This window comes from Lagopus muta, chromosome 6 (assembly GCF_023343835.1).
Source record: "Lagopus muta isolate bLagMut1 chromosome 6, bLagMut1 primary, whole genome shotgun sequence".
Classification (NCBI taxonomy): Eukaryota; Metazoa; Chordata; class Aves; order Galliformes; family Phasianidae; genus Lagopus; species Lagopus muta.
Window position 1 is genome coordinate 52,966,842 of NC_064438.1, and position 16,352 is coordinate 52,983,193.

Consider the following 16,352-nt stretch of genomic DNA (forward strand, 5'->3'; position numbering starts at 1 on the left):
TTAACACGCAGAGACTTTATACCACATGGAATTAACATCAGTTCCCTGGGATACTGTGAAGCTCTTGCCCACTGCAGTAGCACAAAGCTCACTGTAGGAGTTTCTGACACTAAACTTTTACCACATGACTTTCTACCAGTATTTTGTTTATTTCTCCATTTTCCCATACAGGTATTCAGGGAATCCCTCTCTCTAACAACAGCAAATGTTTGAAAACAGATTTCTACCAAAACCTTCAAGCTGGTCAGAAAAGAAAACTGCCACGAAGATATTTGCTTTAAAATGCAGTTCTCCCAGGACCTGGTGAGGTTCCTGCCAAACCCTCAGCAAACTGCCTAGCAAGTTGCCATGAACCATGGGCTCCAGGACTGTGGGACAGGCAGAGAGGCAACCAAGCTCAGGGCTGGCAAAAGCTAGGGCTTCTGCAATGCACCACAGGGATACACTCTTAAAGCTTTGACCCGTGCAGAAAGCAATCCATTCATTTTAAAATTTTCACATTTCAGAGCTTTTCTCAGGATAAGTACAAAGTCACATTTCAAAAGAATGAAATGCTCTGTAAAACTACACAGATGTAAATTTGAAAGGAACATTATTTTCCAAGGATGTCCTATCACCTTCATCATTCAAGATATTTTGATTTTCAGAGTTAGCTTTACCTCATAGACTCTCTGTTGCTCTTGCAGTTCTTCAAATCGTCCTGGAACATTTGTCTTCAGGGCCTCTTTCATTTTTTCTAGGAATTTCATCCAGTTTTCACATTTCTGAAGGAATTTCTTTTCATCAGTTTGAGTTCCCTCAAGCACACTGTAAAACAAAAGAAATCTTCAAGAACTATTTTGCGGGTGGTTAGTTTCCTGCATATGTTTGCATATGCATTAACGTGGCTGTTACTAATGCTAACACAGTAGGGTTTTGCTTGGCACTTTTCTACCTTTCTTCACTTAAAGCCCTTTACGCTTTTGCTTCAAGTGACTTGGAACAGAACTAGCCACTATGTCACAGAACTGTAAAACCACAGAAATACTCTGGAGTAAGTTAGAAGGGTAGAAATGCAATGTAGAAACTCCCTGAGAAAGCTGTGAACAGCTAGAAATATTTCCCATGCTTTCATTTCATTTTCCTCAAAGAAAAGAAAACAGTAATGACATTTTTTGTTTGCCTTTCACACCTGCAATGTTCCAAAGCAGTTGCTGTCTTCTGACTCCATTGCCGAGTCAGGCTCTGCATCTTCTTCAGGATGAAGTCACTGAGGGGCAGCTTAATGCTTGCTTCATTCAAACTCTCTATGCTTGGAGAAAGGGCAGCAAGCTCTAGAGTGTGATTCTGGAAGTAAAAGGGAATTTGATTGCAATCAAAATGCTAACCCAAGAAACCACATTTTTATGTTAACCTTAGAGTTTATAGGAAACAAACAGGTCAGTTTCCTTACAGGAGGCCCACTTTCTTGATAGTACTGAGCAGATACACATGTGCTGGCACTTGCAGATTAACTCTGTACCCTGTGTGTATGGTACAAAGACTAGGTCACTGCAGAATTAAGCTGGGAAAAAGGATCTCCCATCAACTCCAAATCCATGTGAATTTCCTTCTCACAATCCATTTTTCTTGTGACACAGAGCTAATTTTTATGTATTTTAACAATTTTTTGGGAAGAGATCACAGTTACTCTGTTGGAAGTGACAAAGCTATGATAGTTAGAACATATAATTCCTTAATTTGGGCTCTTAAATCCTGATTCTTCATCTTTTTGTACTCGGGAAATCAAACATACCATGAGCAATTCTGAGTTGTCTGTTTCTCCGTCTAGATGGAGACTATCAAAGGCATCTGTGCAATTCTTCACATGACCCTCCAGAGTTTCAAGACAGTTCTTAAAATCCTCCAGTTGTAAAAGATTGAACTAGAATGAACATTGCAGATTTACATTAATTATGAGCTGGTTTAATAATATATATTTGCTATACAAAAAGAGGCAATGAGCAATACTATCAGGAAGACAAACAGATGTTCAATCCAACTTGCAATGTATTTATAACTCACTGAGGGAAATTCACTGTTTGCACTGGGTAAGTGCAAAATTTAAGCCAAAGCAAATGTCAAGAAACAGAATCTCTAATTCTTGAGAGATTCTTAAATATCTGGAAGAAATGTGGGCATCTGGAATACGTTCTTGTAGATCTGGATTGGTTTTAGGTACACTGTTTTCATTCTTTTTGAGGCAAACTGGAGCCCTTGCAATTGTTCCAAGCAGAGCTGAGAATGTTTACAGCTTAGTTTAAAGTTCATAATAAAAAGAGTTTGCTGACTTGTAATCATCTGAGAGTCTACTTACAAAGGCTTGTTATAGCAACGCAAGCAGACAAGAGGCTGAAACCCTTCTTTCATCTGTCCTTTTGGCTTCAAGTGTTATTTCCTTCCCTAGTTGACCATACCACCGAGTTTTATTTTTATAAAAAACCTGAGTTTTAATTTATTATTTTAGTTTCATTTTCATTCACGGAATACAGGACTCCAGTGAAGAAGTTAACACACTCTGACAACTGATTTTCTCTTCATAGAAGTACCTCCAATTCATCTAACTTCCTCTGCAACATCTTTTCCAAATAGGATGCTCTCTGGAACGGTTGCAGCTTCTCCAACAGAACGGCGTGTGCAGCTGTCCCAGCCTGCTGTTTTATCTGCTCAGCCAACTCAGAAATTTGGGAACGGCATCCCACTATGTTCTGAAGACCATTCTGTAAATTCTGATGAGAGAAGAGGAAATTAAAAAAGAAAAGGTCAGCAAACAAATCAGATCTTCATTCATGTGCCATTTTCATTCAGTATCTTTTGTTGCTGTAACTAAGCTCTTTTGGTTGATCTCCTCTGTGAGCCAAATTCAGACTTTCACTCAGAGGATAACAGGAGTTGCACCCCCTGTCTCTAGTGCTGGGAAAGGCTCAGGTCAAAGTTCAATGGAAGATCAGTGCAGGCAGTGGGCTTTGCTGTTTTTACAGAACAGATCAGGGAGAGAGATTAGCACATCCATCTCTACAGACCAGATTTACACTAGCAGATGGAGAAACTGGCTCATACTGAAATTGAGAAATATCACTGTTACAAACTTGACAGCTGGACAAGGAATAGCAAGAAGTCATTGTGAAACACCACTGACTGTAAGCGTCATTTACTTTTAACCATGTCTCTCCCTGGAATTTGCCACTGTATCTTGTCTTTAATGTATCAAACAAAGGCTTTTGATTGATGGTAAAGAACAGACATGCTTCCCATAAAAGGAAAATGGCTCTTAGATCCTTACCTCTGTCTTTGGAATGGATCACATTGTAAGCTACTGCTTTAGCAAGTCAATGATTTGAAATTATAGAACCATTTAGGTCAGAAAAGACCCACATGATCATCAAGTCCATCTACTGCTTAACACTACCATGTCCACCATTAAAATGTCTGTAAGTGCTATAGCCACACACCTTTTAAATACCTCCAGGCATGGCAACTCCATCATTTCCCTATTCCAATGACCAACCTCCTTTTCCACAAATAAATTCTTCCTGACATCATTCCTGTACCCCTACTGTGCAACTTGAGGTCATTTCCTTGTGTCCTATCCCTTGTCACACGAGAAAAACCGTTCTGATTTCTTACACTGTGTACTGGACTTTATCTGTATTTATTGTGGTAATATCTACTACAGGATAAAATTAGATAGATTAAAATACAACTTAAAATGCACATGTAATTTCACATACATGTAACACGATGTCACTGTTCCCCACTCTTCCAATTCATCATTCATTTTGCAAAATACAATAAATTATATATACCCTACTCATGCAAACTAGAACAGGACCTACAGATTTACTGGCATGCTACTGGTTATGCCATGCTTAGTAGGTGCAAAAATCTTTCCAAAAATTTCCAGAAAACGTGATGCCTCTTTGCTAACTTGTTTACATCTCACAGCTATTAACAGACCAGAAAGAAGTTAAAATGCTTTGTCCTAAGTTTTGCCACTCTTAGTTATTTCTGACATGGTAAGAAACACATGAGCTCTCTTTCCCTTAACAGAAAATTTCTCAGTTGGCTACATGCAAAATAGGAGACTTTGAACTTCTTCCAGTATGTGGATAAAGTTGCATAAGGTGTGACAAATCTCTGCTCTGTTCTGAAATAAGGATTACTGTATTTCTTTATTGCATTTTAAAGAAACCAAAAATGTCAGAGCCTAATGACAGTTTGCCTCCTGAAAGAGTCAAATGTACTCTGTGGTCTCAGTATGAAATCCAATTTATCTAAAGTCAGCAGTGTCTGGAATAATATAATGAGCTCAGAAATCTGTGAACTTATCAGACCAGGCCAAAAAAAGGACCAAAATCAAATAAAACCAAGTTAAAGACAACCATAAGAGACCTCAAGGTGGTCCTGTATTCTGGAAAACTGGTCTTTTTTTTTTGACAGCTACTGATCTAGTAGATATTATCTCTCCTCCCAAGCTGTGCTGCTTAAAGTAAATCATCTTTGGTTTAATGATCCTTTCCAGCATAGGCATGACTTTTTGTATAGAGCAGAAAGGGACAGAGACTAAATATTATTGCTCTTCTTTGGTCCCTATGCTAACTGTAGTTTGATTTGGCCTCAGGACCTGGTCAAAGTATTTGAAGGAAAGAAAAGTTTCTGTTAATAGGAAAAAACAGATTTCATGTTTTCCACTGACTGGATTATTTTTTTGGTGCAAGGGTGGAGGGGAAAAAGAAGGCGTTCATTAGATTTGATGGTTTGTTGGGCTTTTTTTGTAAATAAACCCTGGTTTGTATAAGGCAGCAGAAACTTATTCATGTACCTTTACATCCTGTATCCTCTGTTTCAGGGTTTCTATCATATTATCTTCAGGCATGCGGGCATCCAAAAGCTGAGTGCACTGCTCTTCATGCTGCTGTAGCTTGGCTGCTGCCTCAGTACATAAACTATCACAGGGCTCCCAGAGCTGAAGCGTTGCTTGTGCTGTCCGCAGCTGATCAGTGATGTCTTCATTTACTGAGCTCCACCTGCCAACATATCAAATTATGATAAGAGCATTTTGCTTGGAGATGCACTTCATGAATCAGAATATGATTTGGTGTAGGAGTCCTAAGGGAGTTTCTTTGCATTCACAGTCGGGTTCCTGAAAGCCACTTGACACAGCACCGTTTTGTGCTGTGTGATCCATCACAAAACAGGTAGCATCAGCCACTCTTCACAAGGGTACCCCAAGACAGCTAAGCATTGCTAACAGATTTAAAAACATGACATACATTGAAATCCTACCTCAGCAATTTTATTTAATACTAACAAATGTGGCTCTTTTTTGTAAGCATACCTGGTATGTGCCTCTGTGCACTTCTGGTCGATAATCTCTGCAAAGGAGGGGGAGCAGTTCTTCTTCAGATTATTGGCAGCTGCCTGGAGCTTGGCCCAACTTTCTTCACTGTTCTCCAACTCATCCTGAAGAGACTGCAAAACGGATTATTTAAATGAATTGTGAAGATCAGTGACACATGCATAGCTTCCACCATAGATCAGAAGGGATACAGTAGCACTAATGCTACACACCTGCAGCACAGATCAGAAAGTTTGCAAAGAATGTAATGTGTGATCCTAAAAATTAAGAAATTAAAAGAGAAGGGGTCAAAGTGAAAAAATTCTTCAGTCAGCTTATTTTAAACTGAAGTGAAAACCCACTGCTTTGAAGTTACAAAATTAATGCACTAGGAATCAGAATGTCTTGTTTTTGGCTGCTGTTCCATGGAAATTTCTATTAGTGGTAAAGTTGGCTCAGTAACTCATGTCTCCATCTCCACTGTATTCCTCTCCTCCTGACACAGGAGATTGCAGAACCCTGCCATGGATCACATTAGGAAATAGTCCAGATTAAAAATGAATAAGGTGATGTAAGGAATGAGGTAAGAAGGTCCCCAGTTCCTCTTATTTATTATTTGTTCCTAGGTGAGAGTGGAAATGTTTAAGCAAACTTTATTGCTGAGATGTGCCCACGATTTACCATCTCGGTCTGACCTGTACCACTGCTGATGTAACTTGAAGATGAGCCAAAAGAGGTACTCTGACACAAGTGTAAAGACAGGTAAGAAGATTTTAGCCATATCTTTTTAAAGCAGTCAGACCCAAGGCCAGTCAGAATGCCCACTGTAAGAACTCAGCCTCTATAACAGCAGCAGGACAACCCACAAATCTAGAGACATGGTTCCTTGCCCAACTTTCTCTCACACCCCTGGTGCACTGTATCTCCTCTAGCTGAAGCCTGGAAGCAGGTCATCTCCCTAGGAAATGCAAGTGAAAGGGTAAATTCCATTTCAGCCAATGAGCCAAGAGCCAACATCTTTCATTTCCTTAGTGAATGCAAAGTTTAAAGTGAGAAATCTAGAAACAAGAATCAGTGTCTCTGGTGAGAAAAGAATAAATGAGTAAAAAAAAAAATCCAGTGACTTCTGAGGCACTACAGTAAAAAGGAAGCTGCTTGAGAGAAAAATGTGTGGTTCTTTCTCAGTGAAGTTTGTTTGAAGGCACAGAAGTAAGCACAGAATTAAGGCAACTTCAGCAGATTTACCTGGAGAGTTTTGACCTGTTTTTTCAAAGCTTCCAGTGATGGCACAGAGGGCTTGCACTGGTCTATGCAGTACAAATATCTTGTCATCAGCAGGCTGACTTCTGCATAAATGTCATCATATACTTTCCATTGCTCCAGTATTGACTGCATTGAGGTTTTCAGCTGTGCAACCTACAAACAAACCACTTGTGTTACAATCTCTTAACAATACAGCCTGCCAAAACAACTGTCTAGGAACTATGGGATTCTCTTGCACAGTCAAATGAGGGATTTCCTTCTCATTTTCTCTTTGCTTCTTTCATTATTGCAATCTTGTTGCCCTGGGGCAAGTAAGTTTCCACACTCCTTCAGTGTGACTTACCATTTTTATCCTTCAGTATCAGGTAAGAACACAGTGTATGTCCTGGGTTAGATGAAACATTAATCTAGTTCAGTATCTGCTTTCACTCATGCCAGTATCAGATGCTTTGGCAAACTGGGCAAGGCAAAAAGCATGTTTCCATGGAACCTGTTCAGGTGACAGATTTCAGTTCCAGCTATGCATCCACTTAATGGAAGATGAAAGCTTTTCCAAACCACAGTGAGTACTAAATAGACTGCGTGAATCACCACAGCACAGTATCACAGTTCCAGGCGCACAGGAGTAAATGGATTAATCAACATTATTCTCATTTGAATCATGGTGTAGGTGGGAAGAATCTCTAATTGCTTTTTGTAGCCTGCAGCAAATCACCACCCACACGAAGACAGAAAGACATTATACTCATGAAATGTCTCTGGGCCACAGATTCACAGTCTCAAGATCAAACTATGGATAGTACAAGCAAGGCACTACATCTCCTTAGCCATGTATTTGAAGTCACAGCCAGGCTCCTGCTGAGGCCAGTCGTACACAGGAAGAAGACTGTGCTTTGAGTTTCATTGCTCGTGCAAACAACTAGGATGTAACAAGCTGCAGTTTCTAAGTTCCACACTTAAGTCATAAAATACTAAAATTAACATGACCTACAGATTCTAATTAGAATCACTAATCACTATGCTGCTAATCCTGCCAAATTCAAACCTCAGCTCCACACCAAAATGAAGAACTTTCCTTTTTCATCATGCACATACCCACAAATCTGTTTTCTAGATGAGAAACAACCACATAACCTCAGTTGAGACATTAAGCAAGAAGGTGCAACCTCATCCTGGACTGAAATCTCATATGGAAGAGTTCAAGTAAAAGGATTCAAGTTTCACAAAGTTTTGAGGAATGAGATCAGAGCATTTGTAATAAAAAGTATAAAGGAATCTTATCTATAAACAGAATTGCTGGATCACACATAATCCTCAGCAATATATGGCTACTTATTATCAGAAATTAAAACCCTTAGCTGTAGCCATTATTAGATCTTTTGTATCTATCAATTACACCTAGGTAAGAAAGATCAGTTTCAAGTCTAAAGCTAATATAACTACGTATGCAGATTGTGCTGGAGTCAGTTTGTATGGAAAACCAATCTGCCTGTTTTTCCTTGAAGCAACTGAGGACTGTGTAGGGTTTGAAGACAATGGAAGCCACCCAGTCATGAAGAGGAAAGGGCAGCTGGGAGGCGAAAAAGCTCCAGTGCAAATGGAGCATATTCCAGACAAAGAAGACCAGAGTACAAACTAGAGAAGCAGATCAATTAAGAAAGCATAAGATAACAGAAAAATATCCATGCCATTTCTTTATTTTCTTAAACTGCAGATGGGTCTCTGTACCTCCTCCCCCTGTATTCAAACTGTTTTGACATCAGACTTTTTTTCTTTCTTCATTTTGGAAACAGGTTAATTTCTGGTATGGGACAGATTGAAATGGAAGTTCTTAAAAGGTTAAGATTAAAAACACTCTGTGGGTTTTTTGGTTTTGTTGTTTTTTGTACCAGCTCCTGATACTTGATAAAGAAAATTAATAACAACAGTGGAAAGTATATGTGCTGGAGGAATTCTGAAATGCAATCAAATCATTTACCTGGCCGACAACACTGTCCTTCATTTCACACAGGTCAGCTATTTTGAAAGACAACACCTCTGGGGTTTGTTCTGTACTACCATTCAAAGACATACTCTGCTTCAGCTCATCAAGCATTTTGGACTTAATTGCAAGCTGATTTTCTAGGTCCTAAGTGAGAAACGAGAGAGAGAGAAGGAAGTAAAAGCTGTAACAATAATGATAAATAAGATCTATTAATGACAACATAGAAAAATATTTCTGTGTAAAGAGCTTAGATAAACTCTACTTTTTAAAACCAGTCTTCTTCGGCCATGCAGCACCACCACCATTTTAGCCCCAATACTGAACAGTTGTTTGTAGGAATTCAAAATGACAGCAGTTGCTTAGGCAGTCTTCTGCAGGTAGAACCAGAACCCTTAGTGTCAGTATGGACATCATGTCTGGGAAGAGATCATCAAGAGCTAACTCCTCAGCCACCATGTGGGCCTCTTTGTAGCTCTCCAGATGCAGAAAGACTTCATCTTAATACAATGTTCATTACACAACAATTATAAATATTTACACACACAGAGGGCCACAACAATTCCCTATAAAGCTACACTTAAAGTCATGACCTTTCTTTCCCCAGCCTTCTGTCCCTAAAACTTTATCAAATTTTGATCTCGTTTTTATTGAGCAAATAATTTAAATGAAACATTTTAGCCACCTGCACCCAAGCACTGTATCTTGCTGTGAATAGGGCAATATTTTAGCCAAAGGTACCCTGTCTTTCTCTCATTCTGACCCTCCAATATATTTTATATTTTAAGTGAAGTGTTACGTACATTTTGTACAATAATATCCCACTTACACAATATTTTACCTTGCAATCATCTAATGTGTTCTGCGCAGAGATTAGACTTGCTGGGGTTTGTAAAGACCTCATTCGATCGCTCTGTGCTTCCAGCCAGTTGCATAAAGTCTGTGCTTTGTTCTCGTTTTCGGTAGCATCTTCCAGAAGGTGTTCTAGGTCTTGTATCTGAAAGTTACAGAACATTCTAATTTACACAAACCTAGGGGTGGGCAGAAACAGGGCTGCCCCTCCATGACAAAATTTGAGACTACAGTATTTTATTTTTTTTCTAAATTGAACTTTGAATGTAAATATAAAAATCTGCGTTCAGAAGTGTTTTTGGAGAAAAAGTGTTTGCAAAATACAGAGCACTGGTATTGCTAAGATCAGAGTTGTGAGACAGAAAGCAATTAAATGCAATCAAACCTTTCTGTTCAGGGATGCCTGCAGCCTGTGCCACCGCAAGTTCACCTCGCCAAGACACTCAGCAAATTCTGTCCTTTCATACCGCTTGCTTTCCACGTCACAAGTGCTCATTTGCAAGAGCGACTGGTTCACAAAATCTACCATCCACTGCTTAAAGTTCATCTCCATCACATATTCCTGGAGGAATTAAAACAAACAACCAAAAAGGAACAAAAGCATAAAACAATTAGCTCAGCAGTTTTAATCTGATCAGTTCCAGTGACATAGTGGGCAGTATCAAAGCACCTGAGAACAGCAGCCACCAGAGGCTAGGAAACATTGTCCTGCCTGAGCCCAGAGCACCCCTTGGTAGCCCTGCAAGGCCAGAGAAAAAATAGATCTATGTAGGGATTTGTGCCTTGAGGTTGGGCTCCCTGGTGTCTGCAGACGTACAAGAATGGTGTGAACCCTTCCTGAGACTGGAGCAATAAACCTCTGTTATTGGAGCTTTAGCATCTAAACAGTCATTAGTCTGCTGCAGCCTCTCCGCAGGGTCATAGACCTGCTCCTTCTTTCTTAGCAGGTCCTCTCTCTTGATAAAATATTATATTCAAAATCCAATTTCTCCAGTTAAATGGGTTCTTGCAACAGTGCTCCAAAATTACGAGGTACTCCTTGGTGAAAAGGTGGACTAAAGCACAGCACAAACAGAGAGACAAGCTCTGTAAGGAAGCAAAGCTTTCCTGCTTAACACATCCTGTAATGTAAATGCCAGAGAAAGAGAATGAGTGAGACAGACTGGACTGCATAAGAAGAAGGAGATTACAGGACAGCTGGCTGCAGCTGTATGCAGGGCAGGCAGTGTTTTGTATGGCAGAGAAGCAAAAAGGTTTCATAACAGAAGGCACCTTTGAGGCTGTTTGGGGAACCCTCCTGAGAGCAAGGGTGAGGATATAACAGTGTCTTTAGGCTGTTTCCATGCTTATGACAGCAAAACAGTCACAGGCTAAGCCTGGACTTTCAGTTTTCCATTTACCTTGTACTTCTGAAGGAGACTTCTGACTTGAGCTACACTACTTTGTGCACTTATTGGTTCTTCATGTCCTTGCTGTTGTTCCACATGGTCCAGCCAAGTCATTAGTTCAGCAATAGCTTCCCGCGAAGAAAGTTTCTCCATTTGAAGCTGGGGGTAAAAAATATAATTAATCCTCCACACTCCACATGTGGAAATATCAAGGAAGATGACATCTTGCATTTTTAGAAGGGCTCAGACATTATAATTGCAATTATGGGGCTATGAATTTTACAGTGAGCTCTGAGATTCAGAGAAGATATGACTTAAATTGAAAAAAAACACGCTAGAGAACTCAGAAATTTGAAATAAAATTATTTCTAATTGTAACCGACTGTCATATAAAAGCACAAAGATGATGATATGTGCAAAACACTGTAATAATTAAACAGCAGTATAATGTTGGAGATATTCTGAAAGCAAGACAGACAGCTAATTAAGAGAGAGTTGCTTTGCAGGCCTTATACCGCAGCCAGCTGAATCCCAGTAGCATTTAAAAATAATTATTTAGTTCGAACTGAGAGATAGCAGGAGAGTTTCTCCTTACCTGGTGCAACTTTTCTTGGATAGCTGGGAGCTGTGTAATCAGTTCTCCCCATTTTTGCTCAAACTTTGCCAAAGATGACCTAAGTCCTGCAGTATCAGCCTGCTTCACATGAAAGAGCTGGTTGGCAGTGCTCACCACAGAAGACTTCAGGGAAGATTTGTCATCAACTTCCTTAGAGAATGTCTGAGGTGCATGACAGAATTTTAAAATAAGGTAATTATATGTTTAATTAGATAAAGAGGACAAACCAGGTTTTCAGTTACTGGATGAACTGTCTTAAATGGATTCTAGCAAGTCTGTAAAGTTCAGAAAATCTAAATTCAATACGTTCTGGCAATATGTAAGGCCTTCTTGTGCCCATCCTGGTATAATGCTGGATACTACCTCTTGCTCCATGGGGATTAGAAATATCCCCATCTCCAAATCACACAGAGGTCAAGGGAGCAACCCTAGCTCTCAAATCTCTGTCCAGCTCACACCTACCTATCCAACCTCCACAATGCAATGCTCTGTCAGATTTCACATCAAGGCAGAAAATCCTGGCTGGTTGTACAGCACCAGGGAGCATGCAAGGACATGAAATTTAGAATATGCTTTTCTACAGGTTTTCTCTTTCCTGATTTTGGCTGACCAACCCCACAGTCTCAGTGATTTCATTCCTGCTCCATGAGTTCTCTTCAGTTGGTAAGAGGCCTATCAGCTGAGCTAAACTGCTGTGTCTGGCATTTGGCATCAGGAGCAAGACAGAAGCCATGCTTTTATTATTCTATAAATGCATAACAGATCTTGGCTGGATTGTGATAGATTGTAACTGGGAGCTATCTATGAGAGGATCCCATTCTGATTTTACACAGGCAGGCCTAGCAATCTAAAGGAAGTTTCTCTGTGGCCTCCCAGCCTCAATGTTCTCCATTCAGGTAATGGAGTAGCTCTGGGGCATGCTGTCATTCAGTATCATATTTTGCTGGCAGCTTCTGGGTTATGGTAAATACAAAAAACACTCAAAAGGATCACTTGCATTAGAAGTCATAATGTATCACCTCAATCTGGTAGGAGATCAGACTTACAAACAAGCTGTCGATGTTATTCCTGATGGTGGGAAGATCTTGTGACACGTTGAGAGACTGCTCCTTCCAAAATTTCATTCTCTGCTCAGCAGAATCCAGCCATTTCCTTAACTCCTCTGAGTCTCTGTTGTAGCTAAAAGAAGGAAACAAAACACAGACATATGTCTCCTATCTAAATCTAGGATGTATTTCTCACCTTCCAAATTGCCCATACTGTAAGGAGGCATGTGCTATTCTGACACCTCTCACACACACTGACACTTGGTTAGAGCCATGTGAAAGCACAGAGCATGCTTGAGTCTTTCCCCTTCAGAGGTTCGAAATCCAGCTTGAGGCAGCATTTCAACCAGGTCTTGAGTGTCTGTAAGGGGGATCATTTACATGTGGAGTTGTGCACTATGCCTTTGGGAATAAAGGCTAGCTTGCATTCATGTGAGTCAAAGTACTTTAGTCACCATGATTGCAGCACCTGTTAGCACTTCAAATATATGATCAGCAGCACAATGCAACTTTCACCTTTGTACTCTGACTTAACAATGACAGCAATCAAAACCGTTCCCACAAAAGTAAATGGGAAACAAAGCAAGTGCAAGAAGATCTGCTATGTAATAAAGGGTCAGTTTTCTGATTACCACTGCTTTATTTTTTTCTGGTTTGAAGTACAAGGCACTACATCATTTCATAATTGCCTATCAGTTATTTCAAGCTGGTATCTCCAATTGCCTTCTGAGTTATAACCCACCTGACCAAGAGTTTGAGTAATGTTTGAAGTTTGTGTAGTTCATTGCCAACTTTTTTGGTTAAGGACAACCATTGCTCTTCCAGCTTCCTGATCTGACTTGTTATTTCTGGACAGCTCACAGCAGTCAGCAATTTCTTCCCTTCTTTCACCATCTGGTACAGCCTGGCATGCTTCTCATCAACAGTGCTCTTGATTTGCTATTAGAATATGGCAAGTTTGTAAAACAATTAACATTTTAAAACTCAAAAACATGACTATTAAAACATGTATCATTTGTTCTAACATCTTAATCTTACATTCAATCTGTCATGTATTTTGTTTTCCATTCTGAAACAATCTGTACTTCACTGTGTGTAAACTTCAGGCTATGAATTGAAGCTGTAAGACCTGACTGCCTCATCTGAACATATGACCATCGCCAGCAGAAAATTACTGCCTTCCTGTTTTTAGTAGGGCCTCTATGTCTATCTTATTAGAAAAATGTTACTGGACATTTGAATGAAGCTGTTGGGATAAGTACTGAGTGATGGTGGCCAGGAGGAATGAGAGTGAACAGAAGATAATAAATCAAAGACACAGGATCAGTTGGGCTTGCCTAGACAGCTGAATAAAAACAAAGCATGACTGTGCCATAATGACACTTCATTGGAAGGTCAAAGTGATTAAAGGGAAAAGAAGAAATTCCGGGAAGGAGATTGGTCCTGGTGAGAAGGCAGAAAAGAGCAATTATATGATATATAAGTTTCTCACTTCTCTCCAGACAGACTATTTAATATTAATAGGGATATTTGTCTAACAGGAATTATGTTCCAGAGAATTTTATTTTGCTTTGTCCTTGAAACTGTGAAGCTCCAGTGCTTGAACCTCTCCTAGAAACATCTTACAAAATTTTATTACTTCGTTTCTGATGTCATTAAAGAAAATGAAGATTTAAGTTTTTAACTAGCCCTTCACTCTTAAGAAATAAATGAAACCAAACAACTTCACAATGACTGGCTATGCAAATATATCGCATCTCCGATATCACTGTGATGGGCATCAAAAGCACCAGAGGGCCACTGTGATTGTCAGTATCTACTGTGGATTTATCTCAAAAGATAGCTCAGAATTTTCAGAGAACATCCCATTGTCTCTTTTATACAATCAGGTACACTGAATCACAGTAACTCTTTTCTGACTTTATAGTCTATGGGTCTAAATATAAAATTGAACTCTCTACAGACCCAACTCCCAAACTTCTAATAGAGTAGGTCCTCTGAAGACGTAGGAAGGTCAAGCCTGTGAGGAATGCAGATCTCTCTCGGAGGACATATCACTGAGCTTATGGAACTCTACTTGTCATTTTTATAAAGCAACCACAAAGGCTGCTTTTATATCCTTATATTTGTATGTTTCAAACAGTTTAGATGTTTTAAGCTGGACTTGATGTTCTAAATAAAGGTGTAGCTCTGCCATCAGGCATGCAGTTGGGAACAAGCCAGCAGACTACTTGCCATTTTCTACAAAAGGAATTTTATTTTCATTGGTCAGACAGGAATCAGGATGGGAGATAAAAGGTAACACAGAAGTTTCCAGTGTACATAACCACACAGACTAAAACAACAACAAATAGTGCCCTGCAAACTGGCTTCTCCTCATACTCTAATTTTTTTTTTCTTTTGACAGCCTTACAGATTCAAGAACAAAACTAGTTAGAGAGACATCAATACCTGGAGAAGTGCAATCCTTTCCATTAATCTTTCTTCTGTTTCTTCAACCAAATTCACAGATGGCAACATAGAAGTAAGTGCCTCTAACTCCTTATTGAATGCTAGACATTCATCATCAAATTCAGTCCATTCCTAAAAAACAAATTACATCATTAATATAACACACATGGGCATTTTCACTACATCAGACTTAATGCTTAATCTAGCATAAGCAGCCCTTGTGTTAATGAAACAGAACACACAAGCAGTTAAGCAAAATGAAAATACTAAAGCGAGACATGATTGTAACACAGATAAAATAACTCAATGAATATCTTCAAGATATTTAGTTTGAAAGAGGTATGCTTCAGTTTTTACTTCCTTAGGGGGGTTTTAAGAGCAACCTTTGTATTTAATTTTAAAATAGTACCAGTATTTTATGACTACAATGGCTCTACTGTCAGTCCAGGCATTACAAAATTACTGCAACGAAGTCATGCAGTCCCACCCACATCACAATAACAGACTGAAATGCCCACTTCCAAAGGTGCTTCAAGGAAAAAAAACAGCTTACTGCCACACAGAGAACAAGTTGCTATTCAACAGAGATATGAAAGGACAACTACTAGAGAAAAAATCACTGTTGTGGTATAGTTGCTTCTAGAGGAACCCTTTCCTTCTCCCTTCAGCTTTTACCGTGGGTTTCTCTTGGCTCATTACCTTTAACAACTTCTCTAAGTGTATACCGTACTGGCTGGCCTTCTGCTCCAGCAATCTGACTTCATTCACCAGCCCTCTCCAGAATTTCTCTCTCTTTTGCAGGACAGAGGGATTCACTTTCTTGGAAAATGCTTGCATGAAAGCCATGTGAGTCATGAGGTTGTGGAAAAAGTCCTGAGAAAAAACAAATTAAATCTTGCCATGTAAGAGAAACCATGCACCTGGGGCAAGAGTATGCAGAAGAGAGAGAAGGCTCACTGAGAAAAGCAGCAGACGATTTCAGAGTCTATCAAAGCTAGATCAGCAGCCTTCTACCCAAATGCTGCATCAGCCCAAGATGGGTTACTGATAATTCTGCAGTCAGACTAGGAACCAGTGATGAGTTGCATATACTGTTTTCATTTATGCATTTATAAAGAAAAATCATCTACATTTACACCTTCAGTTCATATGAAATACAAAGATACTGGAGGACAAAAATGGAAGAGTTTTAACAATACTTGAGTTCAGTGTGAGGGGAGGATCTGGCTGTCACCAGACAGCCATTACTCAGTTTCTCTAACCTCGATGGGAGATAACTCCAATCATCAGGCACGATCAGATCTAAGGGCTAAGAAGTGGGAAGGACACAAAGAGCTTGATTTAGTTACAGCTCAGCCAAGCCCTTGGGAAACAGCTGAATCTCAACAAAATACTTTCC

General features: G+C 39.6%; 2 protein-coding genes across 6 annotated transcripts in view; one reads left to right on the forward strand and one right to left on the reverse strand.

The window, feature by feature from the left end:
* WDR89 (WD repeat domain 89) overlaps window positions 1-16,352 on the forward strand; it is a 320,794-nt gene that overhangs the window by 123,425 nt on the left and 181,017 nt on the right. The gene's annotated exons all lie outside the window — the stretch shown is intronic.
* Window positions 1-16,352, reverse strand: part of SYNE2 (spectrin repeat containing nuclear envelope protein 2) — a 172,108-nt gene that overhangs the window by 41,322 nt on the left and 114,434 nt on the right. For all 4 annotated transcript variants that reach the window (XM_048948676.1, XM_048948675.1, XM_048948673.1 and 1 more), the window contains 16 exons: window positions 15,653-15,826; window positions 14,954-15,085; window positions 13,245-13,441; window positions 12,503-12,635; window positions 11,436-11,618; window positions 10,853-10,999; window positions 9,838-10,014; window positions 9,442-9,597; window positions 8,598-8,747; window positions 6,602-6,772; window positions 5,357-5,490; window positions 4,841-5,045; window positions 2,568-2,747; window positions 1,775-1,903; window positions 1,172-1,326; window positions 660-807 (listed from right to left, as the gene is read on the reverse strand). In XM_048948676.1, coding sequence (XP_048804633.1) covers window positions 660-807; window positions 1,172-1,326; window positions 1,775-1,903; window positions 2,568-2,747; window positions 4,841-5,045; window positions 5,357-5,490; window positions 6,602-6,772; window positions 8,598-8,747; window positions 9,442-9,597; window positions 9,838-10,014; window positions 10,853-10,999; window positions 11,436-11,618; window positions 12,503-12,635; window positions 13,245-13,441; window positions 14,954-15,085; window positions 15,653-15,826 — 2,571 coding nt within the window. The remainder of the gene's footprint in view (window positions 1-659; window positions 808-1,171; window positions 1,327-1,774; window positions 1,904-2,567; window positions 2,748-4,840; window positions 5,046-5,356; window positions 5,491-6,601; window positions 6,773-8,597; window positions 8,748-9,441; window positions 9,598-9,837; window positions 10,015-10,852; window positions 11,000-11,435; window positions 11,619-12,502; window positions 12,636-13,244; window positions 13,442-14,953; window positions 15,086-15,652; window positions 15,827-16,352) is intronic.